Source organism: Chrysochloris asiatica, unplaced genomic scaffold (genome assembly GCF_000296735.1).
Source record: "Chrysochloris asiatica unplaced genomic scaffold, ChrAsi1.0 scaffold00025, whole genome shotgun sequence".
Classification (NCBI taxonomy): Eukaryota; Metazoa; Chordata; class Mammalia; order Afrosoricida; family Chrysochloridae; genus Chrysochloris; species Chrysochloris asiatica.
Genome location: NW_006408543.1, coordinates 15481760 through 15508118, shown reverse-complemented (window position 1 = coordinate 15508118; position 26359 = coordinate 15481760). Strand labels below are relative to the sequence as shown.

General features: G+C 49.5%; 1 protein-coding gene across 1 annotated transcript in view; it reads right to left on the bottom strand.

The window, feature by feature from the left end:
- ITPK1 (inositol-tetrakisphosphate 1-kinase) overlaps positions 1–26359 on the bottom strand; it is a 172510-nt gene that overhangs the window by 97552 nt on the left and 48599 nt on the right. The window contains exon 2 of the mRNA XM_006839559.1: positions 24545–24569. Coding sequence (XP_006839622.1) covers positions 24545–24569 — 25 coding nt within the window. The remainder of the gene's footprint in view (positions 1–24544; positions 24570–26359) is intronic.

The following is a 26359-nucleotide window of genomic DNA, read 5'->3' as shown; positions in this document are numbered from 1 at the left end:
CTCGGCCCAGGCTCAGTCCCAACTCAGATCCCAGTGCACGCTAGTAAAGGGGCCTTGGGACAATGGCCCAGAATGTCCCAAAAGACTTGAAAGGGGCTTTCATGGTTTTCCAAGTCAGGCGCAGCTGATCCTATCAAATTGTCTGTCAACATCCACACAACTCTGTGGTTCTCAAACAGTGGTCCTGAGACCCGCAGCATTCAGATCACCTGGAAACCTGTTAGAGATGCAGATTCTCAGCTCACCTCAGAAAGGATGAATCAAAAACTCTGAAGGGGATCAGTGGTGGAGCCACCTGTATTTGGAGAAGTCTTCCAGTGGTTGCTGGCGTACACTCAAGGCTGAAAACCAAGGCTTTAAGCCAATGACCCGCACCTAGGAAACCTAACAATATACCCACACAATGCTCAGGACCTCACCCCAAGAGATCTGGGTTGAATTGATGCTCACCCCGGTCAGCATTCTTCTAGTACTGGGCCTGGGAGTCCCCCCACCTGAAGACGGTCACACTGCTAATTTGCCAGTAGGTGAGCCTGAACAAGAACCTGTACCTTCACTGACCTGCTTTCTCGTCTACAGAAGAAGGTACCATGAGGCTTGAATGCGATCCAGGGCTTGGCATGGGGTAAACAAGCCATGGTGTGGCTGGCTGCCATCTAGTCAGCGCCTACCCATGGCAACCCAACGCATGAACACTGTGAACCACAGGGTTTTCACTAGCTGGTGTTTCAGAAACAGACCACCACTTCCTTCCTTCCTTGTCTATCTTAGTCTGGAAGCTCTGCCGATATCTGTTTGGCGTCATTCTGTTGTTGACAAATGCTACTAGGTCAATTGTGACTCAAAGCAACTCTACCTGTATAAGGTTCCTGAGACTGCAAATCTTTGCAGGAACAGAAAGCCTCACCTTTCTCTGATGGAGTGATTGGTGGAGGTGAACCATGTAGTTAGCAATCCAGTGTTTACCCTTCGGAGCCACCACACATCACAGCAACATGCAAATCTCCAATGGCAGACAAGTAGTGACTGGGGATGAGCTGGACTGGCCAGGAATTAAACCCAGGCCTCCCGCACAGAAGGTGGGAATGCCACCACTGAATGTTGTACTGAAATAGAAGACCCAAGCCACGCACCCCGAGGGAAAGGGGAGTAGAGAGCTCAAGGTACCCTGAAACAGGATGTGGAACCTTAAAACAGCTCACCCGGCCCATAGTTGGCCACCAGACCTCTACCTCACACACACCTCCAGCCTGACCTCCGAACCTTCCTACCGCCTGGGAGCAGGGCTTCAGGCTCAGCTCCAGGCGTCGCCACGGCAACAGCCCACAACATAGGGAGCCCTGGCCTGAGTGCCATAAACAATCCTGACAGATTCAATAAATATAGACGTCCTATCGCAATTTGTGGGGAATTTATGAGAAATTAAAAATTCAACTTGGACAATAAACAACCCATTTCAGAATTTGCCCCACTTAAAATTAAATAAACCTGCGTGTGAGCGTTTTTCAAGCATGATGCTGTGAAGCTAAAAACAGGCCTTGCCGGGAATCCTTTCTGGATCTCCAGGCCAGGGGGCTGCTGGGAAGGGCACCCAGCCCAGGGCACTTTACAGTTTACAAAGCACCAACAGCTGGTTCACCCGCCTTGTCCGTAAATGCACACGGGGAGGGGGAGGAAGACGGCAGGTATTCTCATCCCTTAAGTGATGATGAACCTCGCTGATGGTTAACTTGCCCAAGGTCACACAGAAGGTCAAGGTCAGAGTCAGGACCTGGCTGACGTCCATGGTGCCCACACTGTACATCAGCTACTTGTGCATTTGCTCTCCATGAAAACACCGGGCTCAGTGAGGGCTGGAGTCAGGAGAGCTGCCTGAATTCTCTAGAAATCTGTCCGATTTAAATAGCTTCAATGGGTCCTGCTTTGAACAGAATAACAAATTCTCATACACGCACTCACTCATCCCCCCCCTTCCTCAAGAGGGCAGGAGGGATTAGATCCAGAGATGCTGTAACTCAAATACGGCAAACTCACCAAGCTGGCTTCAAGAGAAAGGCTGAGAAACAGGAGACGGGCAGAGATGCACGACAGTTACCCACGGGTTCTGAGGAGTCCGATTCATGGAGACAAAAACAAGATGGGGCTGGAGAGCCTATCAGTGCCATCAGCCCATTTTACAAGGAGGAGACTAAAGTCCAGCCCAAACTACATGGCAAATGGGCATTCAAGGCAGAACTTTCATCCCACCAGGACTGGGGGTGGGAGGATGGGGGGGAGGGGGGGAGAACCAAGCACCGTAATAGGGAGAGACAGGCAGTCACTGCAGGAAGCCAGGGAACCCATGGCCCATACCTGCTGGCAGGGCCTTTCCAGCCACACCTGTCCCTGACTCCTCCGATGAGGCCCCATGGCTGTCTTCCCAGGCGCCATGGGGCCGAGGAGGTCATCTCAGTATCCTCAGGGTACAGTGAAGAGCCTGGAGAAGTCCACAGGCTCCTTGGAAGATCAGTCACACCCAGGTGATGAAAAGGGAGGCATCCCAGAAGCCAGGCAGGAGTGTCTAAGGCACATGCTGGAATCTGTCCGAGCAGAGGGACCAGCAAGTCATAAAGGCGGAGCGGGGTGGTGGTGGTGGGGTGGTTACTGGTTATTCTCTGCTTCCCTCACCCCCACCCCCTCATCAGCATGTTTTGTGCCCAGGATGCTGACCTCTACCACTGGGACCCTGGCATTTGGCAGATTCCATCACTGGGGGCGAGTCCTGGTATGGCGCTGTGGGTTAATGCGCCGCACTGCAAAACCGTTCGAACTGCAAGGTTGGCAGTTCAAGCTCACCAGCTGCTCCTTGGAAACCCTATACAGGATCACTACGCGTCAGTACCGACTTGACAGCACTTAACAACAACATGACTGGGGTCCTGAAGAGAGAGGCTGGGCATCTGTCCCCTCTCTGGGTCTGAGTCACACTGTGACTCCAGCTCCTTGGAGGGCCTCTCACAGACACTTTCCTGTCAGCCCACTTCACTGCTGGACTCCCTTAACCCTGCCCTCACCTCCACATATAGCCCCCTGGTTAGGTCTCTCCACCAGAACATTCCAGGGGACAAGAGGAGAGGCAAGGTCTAGGCCACCAAGTATTACAGGATCAGAACACAAGACAGGAGACAGGACCCCTGTGCAGAGTGGACCCTCTCCCCCAGAGGCAGGCCTCTGAAGGATACACATGACTGTGATGGGGGCAGTGGACTCAGGCCAGCAGAGCCACAGCGGGCTTGGGTGGAAAACCAGGAGATCTGGGGAGCACGGGAGTGGTGAGGGGCATAGGAAGAGGCCAGGCCAACGGGGTCAAGCAGATCTGAGTTCAAACACCACAGCAGTGGCACACTTCCCGCCTCCGAGACCTTTACTATGTGACATAAACAAGACACCTCTGAGCCTAGTTTTCCTCATCGACAAAACGGGACGAAAAAGCAACAGACCCCACTCTCAAAGCTATTCTGTGAACAAAGTTAAGATACAGGAGGTCAAAATGGCCAAGACAGATGAGGACATGGACTCAGCAGCCACAGGGATGGGTTCAGGGCCGGGATGCCCTGGGCCAAAGAGTCACACCCACACTGAGGTCCCCTCCCAATGGGCTGGGCTAAGACAATCACTATAAGGGTGGATTCTCCACATCCCGAAAAGGGGTCTGTCAGTCTGGCGTTTGATGGTCTGTAAAACTTAACTCTGAGCCTTAGTTCCTAGGACACAAACGGGCACCGGAAGGTCAAGGACAGACCACTGCACACCACCAACAGCTCCATGTTTCTGGACTCGGACTTCACACCTCAAAGTCTCCATGAGTCTATGCTGTCTCTATCCAGCAAGGAAGCTGAGGCCCGTGAACCACTGTGGCCTGCCTGACCATTCCGATAGCTTGCTGCCTCTCAAGATGGTGGATTAGGGGAGGAGGTCACATCTCAGGGGTCTGACCTGGTATCATTTTTTTACTTGGCTAGGAGACCTCAGGGAAGTGCAAAAGGAGCAAAGCAGGGGGCTGGAGCAGAGCACCCACAGAATGTGTGTTCTGAAGTGCTGTTAAGTCGGTTCTGTCCCACATAGGTTTCTGACCCTGTATAGGGTTTCCGAGGAGCAGCTGGCAGGTTTGAACTGCCAACCTTGTAGTTCTCAGTCCAGTGTCGATCCTACAGCACCATGTTTGTGTTGAAGGGGGCTTAAACGCCAGGAGGCAGAGCCCAAAGGGGTAGGAGGCAAAACAGAAGAAGAGGGGCGTGAAGAGGGAACCATGGCAGGCCGACAGCACAGAGTATAGACAGTCCCCCAGGATGGACCACCTCCCTGACTGCCCACAACTCTCCCTGGGCAGGAAGAGACCCAACCCTGGGCAGAGCTGCAGCCTCGTCGAAGCTCCAATGAGCAGAGCTGAGCCTGGGGTAAAAGTGAGGTAGAAAGAAGGGAGGCAGGACACATGAGAGACAGACAGGCAGGCAGACAGACTCCATCTGGATGCTCATGAGCTACCACCAGGGCATTCAAAAGCCAGGAACAACACAGAATCCAAAATGATGCTCCTTTATCCCAGCTCCCTATGAAGCTTAAAGTTCCTTGTTTCCCCTCCAGGAAGCACACTTCATTTCATAAACTCCAAAAACAATAAATAAGATTTAATTATTTATTACCTCACCCACAAAACGTCCACGTAGCCCAAAGAAATAGCTACAGGATGCCCAGAACCAGACGTCATCACAGCACCTGATCCTATTTGCATTTACTTGCAGTGTGCCAGCTAAGGGCACAATTCAGACAATGTCAGATCCCTGGGAAGACCATCATCAATATCAATCAAGAGATTCGATAACAGGCTGCAGACAGAGGAAATATTATGCAAATGTTTAGGAAACACGTTGATGGAGAACATTTAACAAAAGGGAATCATCAACAGGTTAAATACGGTGGGTGCAGGAGGAGCAGGAGGACTGCAACAGGGTCACAGTGTAAAACCACACCCAGAGGGGGTTCACCTTACAGTCCAGGAACAGAGGACCCTAGGACCATCAAGGAAGAAGAGCACAAACGGAATGTGGGATCCTATCCTGAGAAGCAGCAACACCAGAGATGGAGGCAGAGATGAGGATGTGGAGAGAGAGAGCAGCTGAGGACTCTGGACTCATGGAAAGAGAAGGACTGAGTGCTGGACACCAGGAGGCAGCCTTGCAGAATGTGCCCTTTGATTGTTTACTTAATTATATATTCATGAGTGTTTTGGTGTTCATCACCCCCCCAAAAAAAAAAAAAAAAAAAAAAAAAAAGAGGGGAAAAAAAACAAATGATGTGAAATGACGATACCTGGAGAAGACTGTAATTGTTGCAATGAAACGAGGAGTGTAAAAGTGATGTTCTCCCATGTAAATTATCACTCAACTCTCAATGAAAATTTTAAATATATAAATACACCCAGGCCAACCTCAGAGATGCTGCAGGTTCGGTTCCAGACTGCTGCAGTACAGCAAGTATGGCAGTAAGGCCAACCCCACACACTTTTTTGGGTTTCCCAGTACACACAGGAGTTACGTGTGTTTACACGATCCTGCACCCTACCGGGTGGAGAAGTCTACACTATTGTACGGCTGACAGACACGGCATGAACACACAGAGAAAGGAGTGCCACGGGGCTCATTCAAAACCAAGTAGCCACAAACCTTCCCTTTGTGAAAAACGCCAATAGCTGTGAAGTGTAATAAAACAAGGGACGTCAGCAAGTATGGGTGACCTTTTTATGCACAGGAAGGAAAACACCACAAAACTCAGAGGATGGAGGCTACGACTGTGCCGGTTATCTCTGATGGGCAGAAATCGTCGGAGGCTCTCGTGGACCCTCTCGAAAGACATTTCCAAACTCCCACTCCCCGGACAGAGGGGCCTACACCTCCACATAGACAGAGGCCCCTCAGCAGCTCTGTGCTGCTCTTGGCAGTTAAGACAGAACGGTATCAGCCATGCTGGAGAGTCCTGTGGGTGGGCAGGGACCTTTGTCCCCTCTGGACCAATGAGGGCACTGAGCCCCCAGAGCTGTCGCACGGCACACCCCTATTTTTAATGCAAGTCCTAAGCCATCAGCTCCAAAAAATTCCCTCAACAGACCTGGGGACTTTTAGTGGAGGGGGGCTCATATTTCTCAAGCTTCATAAAGGTGTGTCCCCACCCCCACTTGTCTCTCCCATATTCTCTCAGTTCCTTCCCTTGGGTCATACTCTGAGGCCATTAGCTCAGCCCCAAAGGCATCCTTGCCCTTCCTAGCTCTGGAAGATGCCATCAGATCATGGATTTCCACTTGGCAGAGCCAGTGGCAATAATACTGCCCAGATAAGGACAGGGAAGTGAGCCAAGGGCCACGTCCTCACCTGGAGACCCATGCACCCCATGTGTCCCCTGCCCAGGGCCCCCAAGGATGGGAGGACCCACCGGGGATGGGAGAGATGCTGTGACAGAGGGTGGGCTTCATAAGACCCCTCAGATCCTGGCACAACCACAGTGGCTCAGAGAAGCAAGGACACCAGTGAGCTGAGAAGGCCTGCCTACACCAGAACCCCACATCCCACCCTCAGCCCCTGTCTCCTGTCCTCAGGTGACACAAAGTTTAAGCACTCAGATGTTGACTGAAAGGTTGGTAGTTCAAAGCCACCAGCAACTCCACAGAAGAAAAGACCTGAGCATCTGCTTCCATAAAGACGAGGCCTAGGAAGTCCTCTGGGGTCCTGGTGTGGTGCTGTGGGCTAACGCGTCAGACGGCAAAGACATTTGAACTGCAAGGTTGGCGGTTCAAGCTCACCAGCTGCTCCCTGGAAACCCTATACAGGGTCGCTATGGGTTAGAATTGACTCAATGGCACTTAATAACAACAGGAAGTCCTATGGGGCCGCTCTACTCTATCATGCAGATTTGCTATAGGGTTGGAATTGACTCAACAGCATACTATAGCAGGTCTCCCAAGCCCCATACTATAGCAGGTCTCCCAAGCCCTCTCACCTGGCCTCCAAACATCTCCATCAGTCTCATCACAGCTGGTGGATGAGTCTCACATATGTTTTGCCACTGGCCAGGGCAGCCGGTCTCTGAGTTCCGGGAGGCAGTCCCGTGAATGGAAAAAGGCACCGAATGGTCCAGCCCAGGACCTAATCTCAGCTGGGCCACTTCCAGGCTGTGTCCAGCAGGGGAAAAATGCCCCACCATTCTGAGCCTCAGTCTTCTTACATGCTGAGTGGGGCCCAGTGGGCAGGAAACCCATGGAATTAAAACAGTTGCTCTCTGGGCTAGTTCACAGCAACACAATGAATGTCGAAACTCCAAAAGCCTTTTAGGGTTTTTCTGAGGGCAGACAGAGCTCTGAAAGCAGCTGAAACCAAACCCAACCCAGGCCACCTCTATGAAGTCAATACCAACTCAGGGCAACCCTCCAGACAGAGCAGAACTGCCCCATAGGCTTTCCAAGGCTGCAGTCTTTAAAGAAGAGTCCTGGTATGGTGCTGCAAGGTCGGTTTGAACCGTAAGATCGGCAGTTCAAACCCACCAACTGCTTGCTCCTCAGCAACCCTACACAGGGTGGCTATGAGTCAGAACCGACTCGAGAGGACTTCCTAACAATCTTTACAGAAACAGACTGCCTCATCTTTTTCCCTCAGAGTAGCTGGTGGGTTCAAACTGCTACCCTTTCCGTGTGTTCCCGACCTCTGAACCCCTGTGACACCAGGGCTCTCCAAAGCAAGCCAACAGGGTCACCTCCTTCCCAGGAGCCCAAAATGGACCCTGGAGAATCTGCTTCCCCATCCTGCCCGAAAGTCTCCCTGGGGGCTTCTGTGGAAGTGATGGATGATCCCCCGGCACTGCCAAGTTCCTGGGATGCAGCCGCAAGCCGGGCATGAGCCAGCCGGGATCTCCTTATAGGGTATGTTCACAGGCCATTATATAATGGTGCAGAAAGAAAAGTACGCAGCCCGCCGGACAGGCTGGGAAATACGCCTGCGTGGACGGGGGCCAAGGCCCCCAGCAGCAGTAGGTCCTGGAGACAGTGGGATCTGTCTAGCCTCTGGACAGACAGCAAAGAGAAAGGTGGGGGCAGCTCAGAGACAGAGAAAGTTTATGACTACTCCAAAGGGAGTACTGTGTCTACAAGGTCAGGGGTCTAGGAATGGGGGGCCCAGAGCACCCAGAAGGCAGTGAGGCGCCAGGGACAGATGAGTGAGTGTCCCAGAGGAAACAGGGTGTGGGAAGGTACAGAACTCGCCATCCAGAACTCACAGAGGCTCTGTGCGGGCACTATGTGGATACTTGAGAGGGAGTGGCTCAGAGGAGCAGTAGGGGCCCTGACCGGGAGGGACACTATAGGAAGCTGCAGGAAGACTGGCTTCCAAAATGATGTGGACAACAGAAGACGCCCAGTAGCAGTCAAGAGTGAACGGGCCTGAATCCAAGCTCCACCATCCGTGGGATGTGTGAGGAGGAGGGATGTGGTCTCTGACTCCAATTCTTCATTTGTAATGAGGATGGGAGCACTGGGTCGCAAATCATAAAGTCAGCAGTTCAAATCCACCAGCTGCTCCTCAGAAACCCTATAAAGGGTCGCTATTAGTTGGTACTGACCCGATGGCACTTAACAACAACAACATCAAAGTATGGTCATCTTGGTAGCGCCGTAGGACTGATCCGTTAATGAGAATGACCTGGTGTGGTGCTGAGGGTTAATGCGCTGGACCGCAAAGTCGGTTTGTACTGCAAGATTGGTGGGTGGTTCAAGCTCACCAGCTGCTCTTTGGAAACCCTACACAGGGTCGCTATGGATCAGAACTGGCTCAATGGCACTTAACAACAACAACAACATCAAAGTATGGTCGTCTTGGTAGTGCTGTAGGACTGGTCTATTAAACACAACGTCAGCAGCTCAAACCCAGAAGCATCTCCTTGGTAGAAAGATGAGGCTTTCTGTTCCTGCAAAGATTTACAACTGTGGAAAGCCTAAACAGGGTCGCTGTGAGTTGAAATTAACTTAAGAGCACTTAACAACATACGTTTCTTCATCTAAATAATACAGTAAATAATGTTGCTGTAAAGTGCTGTCCAGTCGGTTCCAACTCATAGCAACCCTGTATAGGGTTCTGACAAGCACCAACCTTGTAGTTCAAGCCACCTTTCGATCCAGTGCTTATCCTACAGCAAGCACCACAGAATAAATAATAGTGAGAATTAAATGTGTTAACATATGGCAGTACTCAAACAAGTTCCCCATACACAGCAACAATGCTCTTCTCATCTCTCCTATCCCATCATGAAGATCATCCCTAAAGACACATGGATGTGAAAAACTCCTCAGAAGGCAATCCAAGTACCACAACCCTGGTGTGAGGTGCAGAAAGCAATTTGGCCTTATGTTCTGGGCTCCTGAGAGCAGGGCCGTACCTGAGGCTAGTGAATGAGGTTGCCCAGATCAAGAGGGTCTGCCTGGAGACCCAATGCTGACTCTGAAAAGGCATGCTGTCATCTATCAGAGTCACAAGGTGAGGCTCAGACTACGCACCCTGATTGGTGGTCATGCCCAGGGGAGGAGAGCACATCCCTCTCTGGGACACAGCAGCTCCTTGCTGTGACTCACCCAGACCTCACGTTTTGATACTTACGCATCTTTTTCAGTTACACTAAAGGTACTATCTCAGGCCCGGTGTTTCTGTGAGCTCCGTGAGTCATTCCAGCAAATTCCTGTTGCTGTTCTTAGATGCCGTCAAGTCAGTTCTGAATCAGAGACCCACTGTATAACAGAAGGGAACACTGCTTGACCCTGCACCAACCTCACAATCTTTGTTAAGCCTGAATCCAGTGCTGCTACCACTGTGCCAATCCATGTCACTGGGGGACCCCCTCAGTCTACCAAACATGATATCCTTCTTCAATGACTGGTCCCTCCTGATAATATGTCCGAAGTATGAGACACAAAGTCTTAACCACCCTGGCTTCTAAGAAGCATTCTGTTTGTACTTCTTCCAAAACAGATCTGCTTCTCTAGCAGTCCATGGTATTTTTCATATTCTCCTCCAACACCATGACTCGAATGCATCAATTCTTTATATGCATATGAAGCTATTGAAAATATCATGGCTTGGGCCAGGTGCACCTTAGTCCTCAAACTGACACCTCTGGTTTTGAACCTAATACATGTCGTTTGGTTTCTTGACTGCTGCTTCCATGAGTGTTGATAAGTGGATCCAAGCAAAATGAAGTCTTCGACAACTTCAATCTTTTCTCCATTTATCATGCTATTTATTGGTCCAGTGGTGAGGATTTTCTTTTTGGTTTGGGGTTTTTTTTTTCCTTCACATTGAGATGCAACCATATTTGAAGGCTATGGTCTTCAATTTTCATCAGCAAGTATTTTAAGACCTCTTGGCTTTCAGCAAGCAAGGTTGTATCATCTGCATATCATAGGTTGTTAATCATTCTTCCTCTCCAATCCTGATGGAATCGTCACACAACCCAGAAAATTACAGGACCCCAAACCCAAAGGAGTAGTGAGTGGGGAGTCCTCGTGTGGCGCTGTGGGCTAATGCACCAGACTGCAAAGCCATTTGAACTGCAAGGTTGGTGGTTCAAGCTCACCAGCTGCTCCTCAGAAAACCTATACAGGGTCGTTATGGGTCGGAATCGACTTGATGGCACTTAACAACAACAATAAATGAGTAGCGGAGTCCTGGTGTGACACCATAGAGTAAGAATTGGCAGTTCAAATCCACCAGCCGCTCCTTAGAAATTCTATGCAGGGTCCCTATGTGTCAGAACTGACTCGACAGCGCTTAACAACATAGTGTAGTGGGCCCCAGCTGGCCTAAGGTAGAGAAGTTGTATAGATACCCGGTGCTTGAGGCTTGTGCACTAAGGAGGAAGGTAAAGAAAAACCAATCTGGGACTGGTGAGTCTCTGAGCCAGCCTCAGGTGGCTACGGTCAGAAAGAAGGGTTGCATGGGTAGCTAGGCTCCGAAATGAATGGGGAAAGGGAAGTTCAGATTTCCACAGGATGCAGCTGGTGTGTGGCATGAGATGTTACCTACCACACAACGTGGCATCAGAGGTGGGTGATGGCAGTCTACGTACATTGGTTCATACACTGGGTTTCTAACTACCACAGAGCCATTAGAGCGACAGTCTGAGCCTCAAGAACCCAGAATCCCCCTTCACTCAGTCCCTGGTCCTCCCCCATCCCATCCATGAGTTCGCGGGTTAGTCCTCATCTCTCAGAGATGCATATGGTAACACTGACATCAAATGATGTAACAGTGAGCTCTGCCTCCAAGACATCCAAACCCGTCTATATGAGAGATTTATACTGTTACATACCATACACCATTTTATAAAGGGTCAACCAAGAAGGCCTGGTGGCAGAAGCGGTCAAGTGCTCATCTGCTAACCAAAAGGTTGCCTGTTCCAACCCGCCTAGCAACTCCACAGGAGAAAGATCTGGCCATCTGCACCCAGAAGAAGGACAGCCCAGAAAACCCGACGGGGCAGTTCTACTCTGTCACATGGGGCAGCCATGAGTCGAAATCAACAAGGGCATCTGAGAGCAACAACATCAGTACATTAATGTGTGTGTCAGCCACCCGGCAAGCACACAGAGCAGGCCAGACCTAGGCCCCTCAGAGACAAGGACACACACAATGAGACTATGTCAACAAGCAGACTCAGCCTGGACAGGGGCCTCCTGGGGAAGTGGGGGAACAAGGAAGGGTCCAGGGTTAGGTGACATGAGCAGGGGGAGGGGCTGGAGAGGGAGAAAGCGTCAGGCCCACTTCATGGTCTGAACTCAACACCATTCATGTCTCCAGTCCTGCTCGTGAGCATGACAACTGGGGTCCCCTTCCATTCAAGTCTCAGCCCCTGGGCCTGCACTTCCCCCCCCAGGATCTACCCTCCCTCAAGCCAAATGGACCCAACTATGGAGGAGTTATGAACCAGAATGTGTCCCTGGATCAGCTGGGGGTCTGGAGGCAGCAGCTCTGGGTTGGACGATCTAACAAGTTCCCAGGTAGCTTGATGCTGAGGGCTTGGGGGCCATACTTTTGAGTAGCAAAGCTCTGCACAGCTTCCCTCCCAAACAGCTTCTGAGTGGGTGGTTCCAATCAAAGAGTTAGCTTTGCTTCTGGCTATTTCAATGGTTCCCTTCATCCCTTCCAACTCCCCTGTGCTCCTCTGTCTCCCCTCTGAACTTTTCAGTAAAGGGTTTACTTGGCACACTCCAATCAGACCACAAAACTTTCTGGAAGGCCAGCCAAGGGTCCAGGGTACCAAGAGGATCTGGTCCCAACTCAGCATGTAACGGAATCAGAAGTTACAAGAACTGAGATGCACTGGGGTTCTGGACACTTGCCTGTAAGCATGTGCCTGGCACCATGGGGGCACCCAGCTTCTTTGGCAGAAGTTTTGTTTCCAGACAGGGGAAGGGGAAGTCTCATGCCCCACTCTCGCCTTTTTTTTTTTTTTTTTTTTTTTTAAAGAGACTTGCTCAAGTTGGCTCAGGAGGTCAAAGGCCCCAGAACTAAGAATCATGGTTTCACAATGCCACACAAGACTGCAGTAGATACTGGAAAGAAAGTTTCTCTCTATTTAAAAAGCTCAAAGACTAAAAATAAAAGGGATAGAAACAGAAACCATTCCGGATGTGTGATGTGTGTGCTGCTGACAACTTCACTGCGTGGGTACTTTCCCATGTTGTCTTCCAAAATGTCATCTTCTTTTACACCAGAAAATAAAATAAAATCAATTTGCGCGGACCCTGCCCTACATAACTCCTCTCCCATGCACGTTATTTTTAAAAGAAAGACAAAGAAACGCTGTCGTAAGCCTCCTAACGTAGACATTTCTCTCTCACGGCATTTACTAAAGTCTATACATCCTCAGTGACTGAGAATGACAAGTAAGTGTCTATGTTTTAAAAATAAGAAATCTAAGTATCAGGGCTTCAGATTAAAATAACAAAGTCTAACTTTAAAAAAAAGGCGGGGGGGGGGGCTGACAATACAAGGAGGCTTCCAAAAGTTAGTGTAAAAAAAAAATTCCAGTATCTTTCTATTCCATTTTTCCATGAAATTCTGGAAACCCCTCATAGTCTTGACACTGAGACATGTAGTGTTCTAAGCAGCCGTAACTATCACGTTCCCCTTAATAAGCTACCACTGTTCACAGCGCAGGATGGGGGTGGGGTGGGGGAATAGAATATTCCTTAAGTAAAGGAGCCCTGGTGGCACCGAGGTTAAGGTGCTCCTTTACTAACTGACAGTTGGCAGTTCGAACACACCAGGAAAAGGTATGGCAGCCAGCTCCATAACAGGCCAGCCTTGGAGACGCTATGGGGTAGCTTTACTCTGTTTTATATAGAGTGTTATGACTCGGGCTGCGAACTGCAAAGTCAGCAGTTCGAAATTACTAGCTGTTCCACGGGAGAAAGATGAGACTTTCTGCTCCCGTAAAGATTCACAGTCGCTATGGGTTGGACCTGACTCCATGGCACATAACAACAATAGAGTTGCTCTGAGTTGAGACTGACTTGCTGACAGTGATTTTGTTTTAAGGGGTTTTTTTAAGCACCTGTTGGAGTTTTGGTGTGGTGCTGTACAATGAGCACTGGACTGCTATCTACAAGGTTAGTGGTTCAAACTCACCAGCGGCTCCTCAGAAAGCCTATACAGGGTCACTGTGAGTCAGAAACAACTCGACGGCACTTAACAACAACAACAAACACCTATTAGAGTCTAACGTTCTGTGAAGAAAATGTCACTTGATTTTGAAGATGAAAATAGGATTACTCACAGCCAGTAAACAAAAGAACAGAAACTCAAACCCAGACCTCTACAGATGCCAGGGAAAGAAAAGGTCAAGCCCACCAAGTATAGTCGGCATCCCAGAAACAGACCCCAATGACCCGGTGCAAACATTGTGTTCAGAGCCCAACTTCCCAACCCCATGGTGGTCCCTCCCTGAGAAGCCGGGGTCTACAGGGAAGTGGGGGTCGGAAGCCACTGCCCCACTTGGAAATTCCATTTTCTCTGATCTCATTCAATGAGGGGGTATCCAGGATCTCAGGATGTCAGCGCCCCCATAAAGACCAAGGCCATTGGTATTGCCAGCAGCCCTGGCACTTGGCTCCACAGGAAAAGGTGGAAGGAAATGTTCACAGGTTTCCAATAGCACCAGCCCCCCGTAACCCCGTGTAAAAAAGCACACTCAGCCCTTCTCCGTCTTCACACCTGCTGGTGGGCTCCAGTCCGCTGCGTCAGCCCCCGACACAGTATTCTGAGTGCCTTCCAATCTAGGGGTTTGTCTTCCAGCAACGTATCAAACATACTCTCTTGGGATCTAAAGGGTTTTCACTGGCTACTTTGGGGAAGTAAGATCTCCAGGCCTTTCTCCCTGTCCACCTTAGACTGGACACTCTGCTGAAACTTGTCCACCTTGGGTGACCCTGTCGGTATTTGAAATACTGGTATAGCATAGCTTCCAGCATCACAGCCAACATGCCAGTACACACCATAGTCCAACAGACAGACAGCTGGTGATGGTGCTAACCCTACCTGGAAACAAGGTCCAGGGAGGCTCCGAGGCCGACAGGGCACTCAAGAGAGTGCATAGCAGCCAACGGAACCCAGGTGGGGATGAATCATCTGACACTTAAAAGAGATTTCTTGTTAAGTCTCGTCAAGTTGGTTCCAACTCACAGCAACCCTCTGTACAGAAGGGATGGCCATGCGTATCCTCACGGTCGGTGTTCAGTTTGAGCTCCTTGTTGTGGTCCCGTTGTCAATTCATCTCACTGATGATCTGCCTTTTTTTTTTTTTCCTGCCCCTCTACTTTAACAAGGAGATTGAACTGAATCTTTTTCAGACAATTTTGAACCGCATAGATACAGTACTTCAATAATGAATTGGGGAAAGATCTTCACTGAGATGAGATGACACAGTGGCCGCAACAATGGGCCCCAAAATATGGTACCATTGTGGGTGACAAGATTCTTTTGACTCCCCTAGATTTGGGGGATCATGGAATTGGGGTGACCCACCTAATCACCTGCCCTATGGTCTCTTTTGGAACTTTGAAGAAACTGGTCCCCTGGAGCTACCCTCAGGTCAAACAATCGTTGATTAAAGCAGCTCAGTGGAGACTTTTGGCCTAAGGCACTGAGCTCTTTGGGAAAATTATTTATGTACAGCCAGCTTTGAGAATGTCCAACTCCAGGGTCTGACTGTTGTTGCATGTACCATGTGTCAGTTCTGACACACAGAAGAAAACACTGCCCAGTCCTGTGCCAACTCACAACTGTTGCTATGTTAGAGCCATGTTGCAGGCACAGTTGTCAATCCATCTCGTTGAGGGTCCTCCTCTGTTTCTCTGTTGATCCTCTACCAAGCCTGACCACTTTCTCCAGGGACTAGTCTCTTCTGATAAGGCGTCCTAGAAACGGGGACTATGTAAGACAAAATCTCACTACCCTCACTTCTACAGAGCATTCTGGTTGTACTTCTTCTAAGACAGATTACCTTGTCCTTCAATATTCTTCCCCAAGACCATAATTCAAATGCATCAATTCTTCCCTGGTCTCCCTTCATCTTTATTCAACTTTCGCATGCATATGAGGTGATTGAAAATGCCATGGCGTAGGTCAGGCACACCTTAGTCCTCAAATTCAGACCTCTGCTTCCTAACACTTTTTAAGAGGCCTTTGGCAGCAGATTTGCCCAATGCCATGGGGCTCTTTGATTTCTTGACAGCTGTTTCTATGGGCATTAATTATGGATCAAAGTAAAATGAAACCCTTGACAACATCAATATTTCCCCATTTATTATGATATTAGGAGTCTGGGCGGTGCTATAGGATAAGCACTGGACTGATAACCATAAGATTGTAAGTTCAAACCCACCAACCACTCCAGAGGAGAAAAATGAGGCTTCTGGCCCCATGGAGATTTACAGCCTCAGAAATCCTTTGAATTGGAATCAGCCTGATGTCATGGGTTTGGGTTTATCACGATGTCGCCTACAGGTCCATCTGTGAGGACTTTTAGTGAGGATTTCTGAGAGGGTCTGACTAGAGACTGTTTAGTCTGCCCTTGGTGATTCTATTTCTGTAACTGAGAGATCATAAAGTCCTGCCCTCTGTTTTGATGCTACCTTCTGAGAGAGCATCATCACAAATGACCTATAGGACTCATTTTCCATCTCCTCTTCTGAGCATCTTTTGAAACACTTCCGGTTTTGATCCTACCCAAATAGTGTCTACTCATGATACACATACTCGGTTGCGCTAAGTTTCTGAACATTTAGATTTTGAACACCGGGCAGCATTTCGTTATTAAACATGGCGGGTTGTTATGAGTCTGAGCCAACTTAAGGGCGTCTACCGACAACAACAAATAGTTGGGAGCCTTTTTCCATAATCCCTAATCACATCATTCTTTGCCTGGCTCTGAATTCGGAAACCAGCTAGTAAAAATGCTTCTCTGCTGCCTGCACTGAACACATCTGCCCAAACAGGTCCCCCTCAGTCCCTTTCCTGACTGCTCTCCCCCATCTCCCCTGCCCAAGTACCCTGGCAATCTAGAGACAGACCCCTGGGTAGTATACTAGGCCACGCCCATAAGGAGTGTCTTAGTGTGGGGATAGGGAAGGGCTGGCCACATTTCATAATCTCAGGGTGAGGACTGTTGTTGTTGTTAAGTGCCACTGAGTCGGTTCCAACCCATAGCGACCCTATATAGGGTTTCCGAGGAGCAGCTGGTGAGCTTGAACTGCCAACCTTGCAGTTCAAACGGCTCTGCAGTCTGGCCCATTAACTCACAGCACCACACCAGGACTCGGGTTAGCCACACCCAAAGACCAATCCTGTGATTTAGGATGGAGTTTTGGGTCACATGGTATCAGTCAACCTGGAGACTGAGTTCAACCGGTGGACAATGAATCCACCAATGGGTCATGCCTGTCATCCCAAACCACCATTATTTGCCCTTGAGTCTCTCTCGACTCATGGCGTCTCCATGTGTGTCAGAACAAAACTGAGTTCAAGAGCACTGTCCATGGCTGTGACGTATTGAAAGCAATTTACCATACTTTTCTTACAAGGCACCTTGAGTTGGATTCAAGCCACCAGCCTCTCAGTTAGTAGCCAAGTGCTCACTGAGCAGTTTCAGCCACTCGAGGGGTCCTGGCTACACAACGGAGTTCTGATAAAAAACCGTGGACACTGCAGCTTCCCTAGTGTCACGTGTCCTGACTCCATGGAACCCTCCCAGACTCTGCCCTCTGGTTGATTTCAAACTGTGTCCTTTCCCTGTAGTAACACATAACTGTGAGAATAGCAGCTTTAGGGGACTCCTTTTAGTGAATTATAAAACTTGAGGGTGTCCAGAATAGAGGGCAAGGCAGGTTTGTGGGGACAGTACCTTGTAAGCTAGCTAACTCCAGGCACACTTTCCTCTCCCACACATACAGCCAGTTCCTAGGCCCTGACAGCCCCTCTATGACCATCTTCAGTCCAGGCAAGACATAGCACCCTTGATGGGTCATAGTTCCTGCCTCTTGTTATTAAGGGCCTACTCCCGCCCACCCATCTAGCCTTGTCCAATCACCCCACATGTCTTCCTAGCAGGGCCGACCCCCAGAGCCTCCTACCAGAACCTTCTCCACATGGAAGCTCATCAGTGCACTTGTCTCCTCACGAAGCAGTTCTCTGGGCCTCTATGGTCTGACCCTGTCACTCTGGGTAGTCAGTCTAAGTTATACCTGCAGTTCTTCACGACCAAGGGTCCAGCCTGTCCAGCCTCACAGAGCCAGCAGACCTCCTTCCGAGCTAGGCTGTGCTCTCTGCCTGAGGTGGCCACTAAATCATGGTGACCCCCGTGTTCCAGGGAATGAACCAGACCAGGTCCTGCCCCATCCCTCGGGCCAGCTGCAGATCAGATGGTTGTGTTCCATGGGGTTTTCATAAGCTGATATTCAGAAGCAGGTCACCTAGCTTTTCCTCCTAGTCTTAATCTGAGAGCTGTGCTGGAGCCTGTGCAGTGTGGCAATATGCAAGCCGTAACTTACAGGATGGACACCATGTAGGAGACCAACTTCTAGGTGGGAACAGGGCTGGCTCTCCCACCAACAAGTGAGAATACCCCTGAGCCACCAGTAACTCCACCAAGCAGTCACAGCACTCAGCCACTAATTACCGCCACTGAGCTGATTCTAACTCACAGTGACCAAGGGACACAACAGAACTGTTCCTGAAGGTTCCCCAAACTGCATATCGTTGTGAGCACAGCTGGTGGGTTTGCTTAACCCACTACGTCACGAGGTGTCACCTTCCCAATAAAGCTTTCTCCATCACGTACCCATTCTCCCCTCCATGCAGCATCCCATGTGCACACCAGCCCCTAGGGCAAGCCTTCTCTGCCCACTGGGCCTTGGCCACACGCTCCAGCGGTACTCACCGCAGCCACAGTGCCCAGCTCTACATCAGCAGCTGGGTACCATGTCTTCCCTCTGCATCTGTCTGTCTGTTAGTCTTTCCTTTTCTCCTTGATAGGCTCCCTTCCTTGAATCGTCTGTCAGAAAGGGAAAAGCACATACGCCAGAGAATGCCCAGATCTAAGCAGGCTGCAACTCCCAAGGAAAGGCTGTTTCAGAAAGGCCAGCAGCCTACCGTCCCGTCAGTAAGCTGGGGGCTTAGGTACCTCCTTGGTCGCCTGAGACACGCACAAAGCCTGCGTTTCAGGATGTCTGAATTCTCAAGGACTTTGGCGGGAAGGCAGTAAATGGATACCTGCCCACTGTACCTCTCACATCAGGGTGCTCATCTGCATTTCAAAATGAAAACACTGTGGGGCACATTTTCCGAAGGGAAGCAAGTGCATGCTAGAGCTAGGCGGAGCAAGAACTGCCCTGTTCTCTTGGGGTCATTCTCACCCACTTTAGGGCTGCCAGACAAAGTGGAGGTGGACCCCGTGGGTGGGACCCTTACAAACACCCCCCCAAAACTTTTCCAACAATGAGATCAGAGTGGAAAATGCTTCTGATGACACAAGCTTTGTGCCTGGTCCTCAGAAAGGGCTCTCAGGCCGCTGATGTTTCCCAGCAAGGAGTAACCAGCCAGGGTGAACTTTGCTCACAGTGGGCTTTCTGCAAAAGCAGAAAGACCTGGTCAGGCCAGGGCTGTGCGCATGACTTTCACCTAACCAGGTTCAACCCCATCTCCTCCAAGAAGTCTTCCTGACTCACTAGGCACCCAGAGGAGGTATGCTGACTGACCTGCCCAATCCACTCTGCTCCATCTAAGTGGTGCGCACCCCTCACCACTGGGCAAGTCCAACGTTCAACCACGGAAACCACAAAATCAGGCAGGCCCGTGGGTTCAGCATCCTCCTTGCAGTACTACAACTTCTAGGTTACAGAAGAGGAAACAGGCAGGCGTGGTCCTGCACACCATCACCTTCAGGTACTCCATGTGTGTACCTGCACATCATCAATACACAACAGGTACCGGCAACCTGCACTGACCGCCAACATCACCATGAGGATGATGCCCGTGCCCATCACAGGTACCTGAAGCCTACAGCCGTCACGACAGGAAGCATCTCTCACCATTCTCCTGAGTGTCCACAGACCATCACCATCAGGACCAGTCTCTGTGACCATCAGTCATGACAGACAGCTGCAGACCTCCACCTTCATGGTGAGTAGCCCTCCGGACACTGGGCTTTGAGGAGCTTGTCCCAAACCCTTGCTATGCTTTGCTCATTTTCCTCAAGTCCAAGACCTACCCCAAAACCAAGACTTCCATTGGTCCCTGGATCCTAACTCACCTTCAGTTTTTCTACACATGTGATTGGTATTGGGCAGGAGACCTTTTATTTGTTTGTTAATTTGTTTAAATCATTACTTGGCCTAATTACATAGGCTAAAGGGAGGCCCATCAGTGGCAGAGAAAGACTATCACCTAGGAAAATTTCACAGGTCCTAGAGTTAGATGGGCCAGCCCCACCGGGGTCTCCTCCTACACCTGAGAGCTGGGCCTGGTTCTGTCCCTCTCGGAGGGAAGTACCTGCGCAGGGGCTGGAGGGCCCTTCAAAACTCTTCACTCGCCCCCCAAAATGAATGTTTAGAACTACGAATCCATTTGTACATTTTAAGCTGACATCTAAGTTAATTTCTCATCCTCAGTCTAAATACTTGCGGAGGATGTAATTTCCAATGTAATATAAATATTAGCATTTTAAAATAAAACTGTTGGTCTTTCTCTTTTAAATGGATCCAATGGAATCTAAATAGCACAGCAATTTGAGATCCAACATCATCTATTTTAAAATTACATAACCCAGCTCTTCTTTAGCTGTTGGAAATAGAACAATGTTCCTTTTTCCTCTGGAACTCCAATTTCCAGTCCACTTCTGTCAAAGAGGTTTGTGCTTTATGTTTGAAAGGGTTTTATTGATCATTTTATTATACTGCTAGGCAAACATAGGGAACTGCGTGTAACAATCCAAAAACCCACTGCCCATAAAGTTGATTCCAACTCATAGCTACCCTATAGGAATGGGGTGAACTGATCCGTAGGGTTTCTAGAGCTGCAAATCTTTATGGAAATGGCCTGCCGCATCTTTCTCCTGCAGAGCAGCTGGTGGCTCCGAACCACCAACCTCTGTGTTAGCAGCCAAGCATTTTAGCCACTATGCCCCTAGAGCTCCTTAACTGTACGTTGTTTTTGTTGTTAAGTACCACTGAGTTGGTTCCAAGTCACTGCCACCCTAAATGCAATGGAATGAAGCGCTGCTTGGCCCTGCCCACCCATCTCACTGACAGATGTTTTCTTTTTTTTTTTTTTTAAAGTTCATCGGACAATAAAGCTCTAATTGTTAGTTTCTCTTCTGCACTGAGTTATTACAATTACTGTTAATATGTTAACCGATCAACCCAACAGAAACTGATTACAAATCTGTATAATAAATATTAAAAAATAAAACTTGATTAGAAACACAACTCTGAAGAGATCAGTGGGAATTTTTTTTTTTTTTTAATTATTTCATGTATCTACAGATAAATATTAGCTATCGTAGCGCTGCAAGGAGCTCTGGTAGCATAGTGGTTATGAGTCGGGCTGCCAACCTCAAGGTCAGCAGTTCAAAACTACCACCGGTTCCATGGGAGAAAGATGAGGCATTCTGCTCCTGTCAAGATTTACAGCCTCCGAAACCCTGTGCAGGGTCGCTATGAGTCAGAACTGACTCCATGGTACTTAACAACAACCTCGGAGCATTGCAGTTATAAGCACGTGACCACACAGTCAGCAGTTCAAACTCATGAGCCACTCCTCAGAAACCCTAACCATGGTCACTATCAGTCAGAGCTGACTCAACAGCCCTTAACAACAACAACAGCAGCATTGCTCACGTAGTTTAGGATAAATTCTATTTCCATTTTCAATGGTTATAGACACAAATCCTGAAATCACTCGTTCAGATAGGTAAAGCAGATTGGTGCCCTCCAGAGACTTACCAGAGCACTCTTTGAATTCCTTTAGAAGTGAATGCCAAGAATCATGCTCCTCTAGTATCAAAAGACATCAATGCTCTGTCAGCTGACCACTGGTTCAGGTCTTCTTTCTATTTTGTTGCACGTGGAAACGAAATACTTGACTTGCATGAGGATTACAATGCCCCAGCGGGCAGATCACTTGGGGCTCAGAAGGTTCTATAGTTGGAGACACACAGCCTCACTGTAGACTGTTCAAGCGCCCATAGTCAGCTTCCGGCGTGCCAAGTGCTTGACCCAAATTAACTAGTCCTCTCAACAAGCCAACGAGTCCTGCGCACATTGTGGGTTTGACATTGGGCTGCTAATCGCAAGGTCAGTGGTTCAAACTCACCAGCTGCTCCGCAGGAGGAAAATGAAGCTGTTTGCTCCCATAGAGATTTTTAGTCTCAGAAACCCTACACAAGGTCGCTCTGAGTTGAAATTGACTCAAGAGTATGGGTTACTTACTCAGCAATCCCAGGGGACAGGCACCACTATCATCTTTGTTTTACAAATGGGGAAACTGAGGCACCAGCTGGGCAGGCCCAGGGTTAAGCTACCAGTGATGTGACCCTGGGTGAACTGCCTCTGTGTGGCAAGGGAGACTGTGAAGGGGGGTTAGCAGCTCTTCCCCAAGCCAAGTTTAGCTGTGGGAACAAGGACAAGCGGAAGTTGGGAACTGACAATGTTTACTGTCTTAATTCTGGTCCCCTCTCACCTTAGAAGGATAAGCACTGGACTGCCAACCACAAGGTTGGTGATTCAAACCCATGAGCCACTCCTTGGAAACCCACACAGGGTCTCTGTGAGTTGGAATCAATTTTATGGCACTTAACAATGACAACTCACTGTGGAAAAGTTAAACCCAAATCCTTCTTCAAAGTAAAGGGTACTCCCCCCTTTGCTACTGTCGCACCTATTCTGACTCAGGGCACCCCCATGAGTGCAGAGAAGAACTTGAATCCGCAGGGTGTCAATGGCTGATTTTTTAGAGGTAGATTAGCAATCCTTTCTTTCAACGTACATTGGGGTAGACTCGAACGTCCAATCTTTCTGTTAGCAGATGAACACTTAACCATATGCACCACCCAGGGGCCCCAAGGTCCCCACTGCGGGTGTTCATTGCCATCCAGTCTGACTCATACTGACCCTGGGTACAGAGAACTGTCCCCACAGGCTTCTCAAGGCTGTGACCTTTCATAAGCTGATCACCAGGCTTGTGTTCAGAGGCAGTTCTGGGTGCGATCAAAGCACCATTCTTTCCGACAATGTAGTGAAATGCCTGCTTAACCGTTTGTACCACCCAGAGCTGTCACATAGATGTTAAGCCCTGACATTATCAATGTTACCACTTGACAACAGGAACGACTACCTACCATGAGCAGGGCGAGCATTTAGGCTCTGGCAGCATTTGAGAGCCTTTTACATCCCTGACCCTAGGGTGCATCATCCTTTTCTTAGACTCATGGGAACCCATGAGTACAGAGTAGAACTTGGTTCCGTAGGGTGAGACTACGACTAGTTTTTTTAGAAGCAGATTACCAGTCCTTTCTTCCAAAGTACATCTTCCCAATGCCAGGTACTAAGGAGCTCTGGTAGCGTAGTGGTTACGAATCGGGCTGCGAACCTTAAGGTCAGCGGTTCAAAACTACCAGCCGCTCCGCGGGAGAAAGATGAGGCTTTCTACTCCCGTAAAGATTTACACCCTCGGAAACCCTGTACAGGGTCGCTATGGGTCGGACCCGACTCGATGGCACTTAACAACAACAACAACAATAAGCTTGGAATCATTACGCTGTCAGAGGAGCCTATGTACAAGCAGAGGAGAGCTGGCCTGGCACAAAGACTGGGGGCTATGGAGACCGAGAAAAGGTCAGTCAAATCCCAACTCTCCCGCCTTCCATCTGAGGGCGCCCCCCACTCCTCCAGGAGAGGCTGCACACTGTAAGCCTTTGTTGATTCATCCAGTAAATGGGCACGATAATAGCACTTTGATCTCTGGAGAGCCTAACACAGGAAATACCAAGTGGTGGTTAGCAGTACAGTCATTTCATCATCTTTAATTATTAACACTGGAACCGAGGCACTCTGACGGCATGACAAGCTCAGTGCCCAGGTGCCCACCAGCCTGGGGATCCGGTACACAGAAGCCTGACTCTTCGGCAAAACCTGATAAGTGAGTTGGCTTCTGATTTTTGCAGAGCCTTTCTCTACATCTTGAAAGTGCCAAGAGGAGGCAAACAGAGACATCTTGGTGGGGTTTATTTTTAGATGCCTGGGTGGAACGTGTCCAGTTTGGCTTCACGCTGGTTCTGCGCCCCCACGGTCTCCCCACAAGTGATCATAAAAATGAACAGTAGACACATCAAAAAATAACTCATAACTCTTCTTCTGCCTGCTGCCTTCTAAAACCACAGCTCTGGCCTCCCGGTACACGCGCAGATTAAGTGGATTAAAGGTTTTCGTCTAAATCTTTCCAGGAAGCTATGGAAAACCAACCCACGAGCCCACTTGGCTACCTCTCACATTTGGAAGCAGGTGCCCAGCTCATGACTCTCAATGGTAGGAGTGGCACTCAACCACCTTAGGGTTGGGGATCTTGTGTTATCAGGAAGCAGTTACTGAGGGAGGCTTAGTTTTTCCGTTGATAAACACTTGAACTCACTTCCTCTAAAATGGCGCCCAACAGGAATTTCCTTGTGGACTCAGACAGATGGTTGTGGTTAACTGTGACCTTTAGTCTCCCCATCCCCAACACACACTCATACAACACACATAAACTAATCCATCTTCCCGATGAGCTCCTCCCACCGACACCACCACAGCAGGGAACCAGGGCAGGAATCTGGTCAAATCCACACAAGAGTCATGTGACGATACAGCCCAGGCCCCCAGGTTTTGGGGTGCAAGAGGAGTAAGTTGGGCATGAAACCACCACAGGACCCGGTCTGTACTCACCTGCACGACTTCTATCCCTCGTTTCCTGTGGAGAAAAACAAAGAGGAGCGGTGTTACTCTAGGGCAGGCGGAAAGCGTTTCTTCCAGAACCCGTTCTGTAACCATGGCTGGCTGAAAGCAGGAGCCTTCTCACACCAGGCATCAAGTCAACCTCGGTTTTTGAGAGGAGGCTGTCCGAAAACCTAAGCTGCCCCTCAAAGCCATTTTCTGGCCAAAGAGACGGTTGGTTTCCAAACTTGAAGTCCCCATAGGACTTAGTGGGAGTACTCACTAACTACAACAGTCCTGGGGCAAAGTCTGGCCTTCCCCAAGACCACCGCCCTACTCACCATCCAGTGGACTGCTTGTCCCTTCTTAACTCAACCACCTCCATGGCTCCCCATTTCCTCCAAAACCCTTGGGCCTGGCTTCCCATGTCTGCCAAATGCTACCACTGGCCAGCCCGGTCACCCCCTTGGGCACGAAGCCAGGGTCTTCCCTGAGCTCCATCCCTTCCCAATCCTGCTTGGTTTGCTTTTCCAATCCTGTGGCCATCCCTGATCACCAATGACACCACGCCCATTCCTTGGCTCCTAGTTCACTCCTCCCCTAAGACCTGGTCTTTATAATCTTCATCCACCTCTCTCACCCGCTTTCTCTCCCATGAGGGCAGTGGTGGTTCTGAGGTAGAACTCCTAACTTCCTGGGTTCAATTCCTGACCACGGCAGCTCATGTCTAGCCACCACTCATTTGCTAGTGTTGGCTTGTGTGTTGTTATGTTGTTGACCAGGTTTCAGCAAAGCCTCTGGACTAAAGTGGACCAGGAAGGAAGGACTGACAATCTACTGCCAGAAGTTAGCCAATGACAACCCTACGGGTGGAGACGGGGGTCCAGATCCATTGTGCGCAGGCTGACAGCTAACAACTCCCCACTCACTCTCCACAGTCGCTGGGCCTCCAGGCTTTGGGGTCTGCACACAAAGACACCCTGCTGTCTCCACCTGACATTTCTGGCTGTAGCTCCCACACACTTCCAGCCAAGTCTTTACGGTTCCTCTCAGGCTGACCTCCCACCCACCCACCTCACCCACACCCTAGGAAGCTGTGCACAGGACCTGCCCTCAGGGCTACTACTCTGGCCCCTAATCAGGCTTCTGACCGGCTATTGATTTACTTCCAGGCTACTAGGTGGAAGGAATCGCAAGGACATGGGCACATTACAGCTGTGTCTGGAAAGGTAACTACTGGGACAAGCGTCCTCACCTCCCACCTGCACAGCTTCAGAGGGGCCAAGACCAAGGAAATCGATGCAGCCACAAAACACGCAAAAAAGCACAGGAGGTGGACACCAGACCATCAAGATACCATATGTGAAAAAGCAAGGTGCAGAACAGTACACAGAGTACAACCTTTTAGATTAAAAACAAGAGGACGTGTTTGTGGGAAACAGCGTGGTGGCAACTCAAAAAACTAAAAACACAACTAGCATATTAACCCAGCCAAGTCTACTGCTAGGTGGTGGGATGTTAGTGCCGTTGAGTTGGTTCCCACTCATCCTGACATAAGATAGGTATATCCTGTAGGTATAAACCTATCCTGGTATGATGCTGTGGGGCCAAGCACTGGACCAAAAAGTCAGTCTGAACCACAGGTCAGTGGTTCGAACTCACCGCCACTCCTGGGAAATCCTACACAGGGTCACTATGAGCCAGAACTGGCTTAGCAGCACTTAACAATAGCAAATACCCAAAAGACTTGAAAGCAGAGGCTCAAAAAGAGACTTGTATAATCTGATACAATTTGATGAACTTGACCTACATCTATGGAAGCAGTAG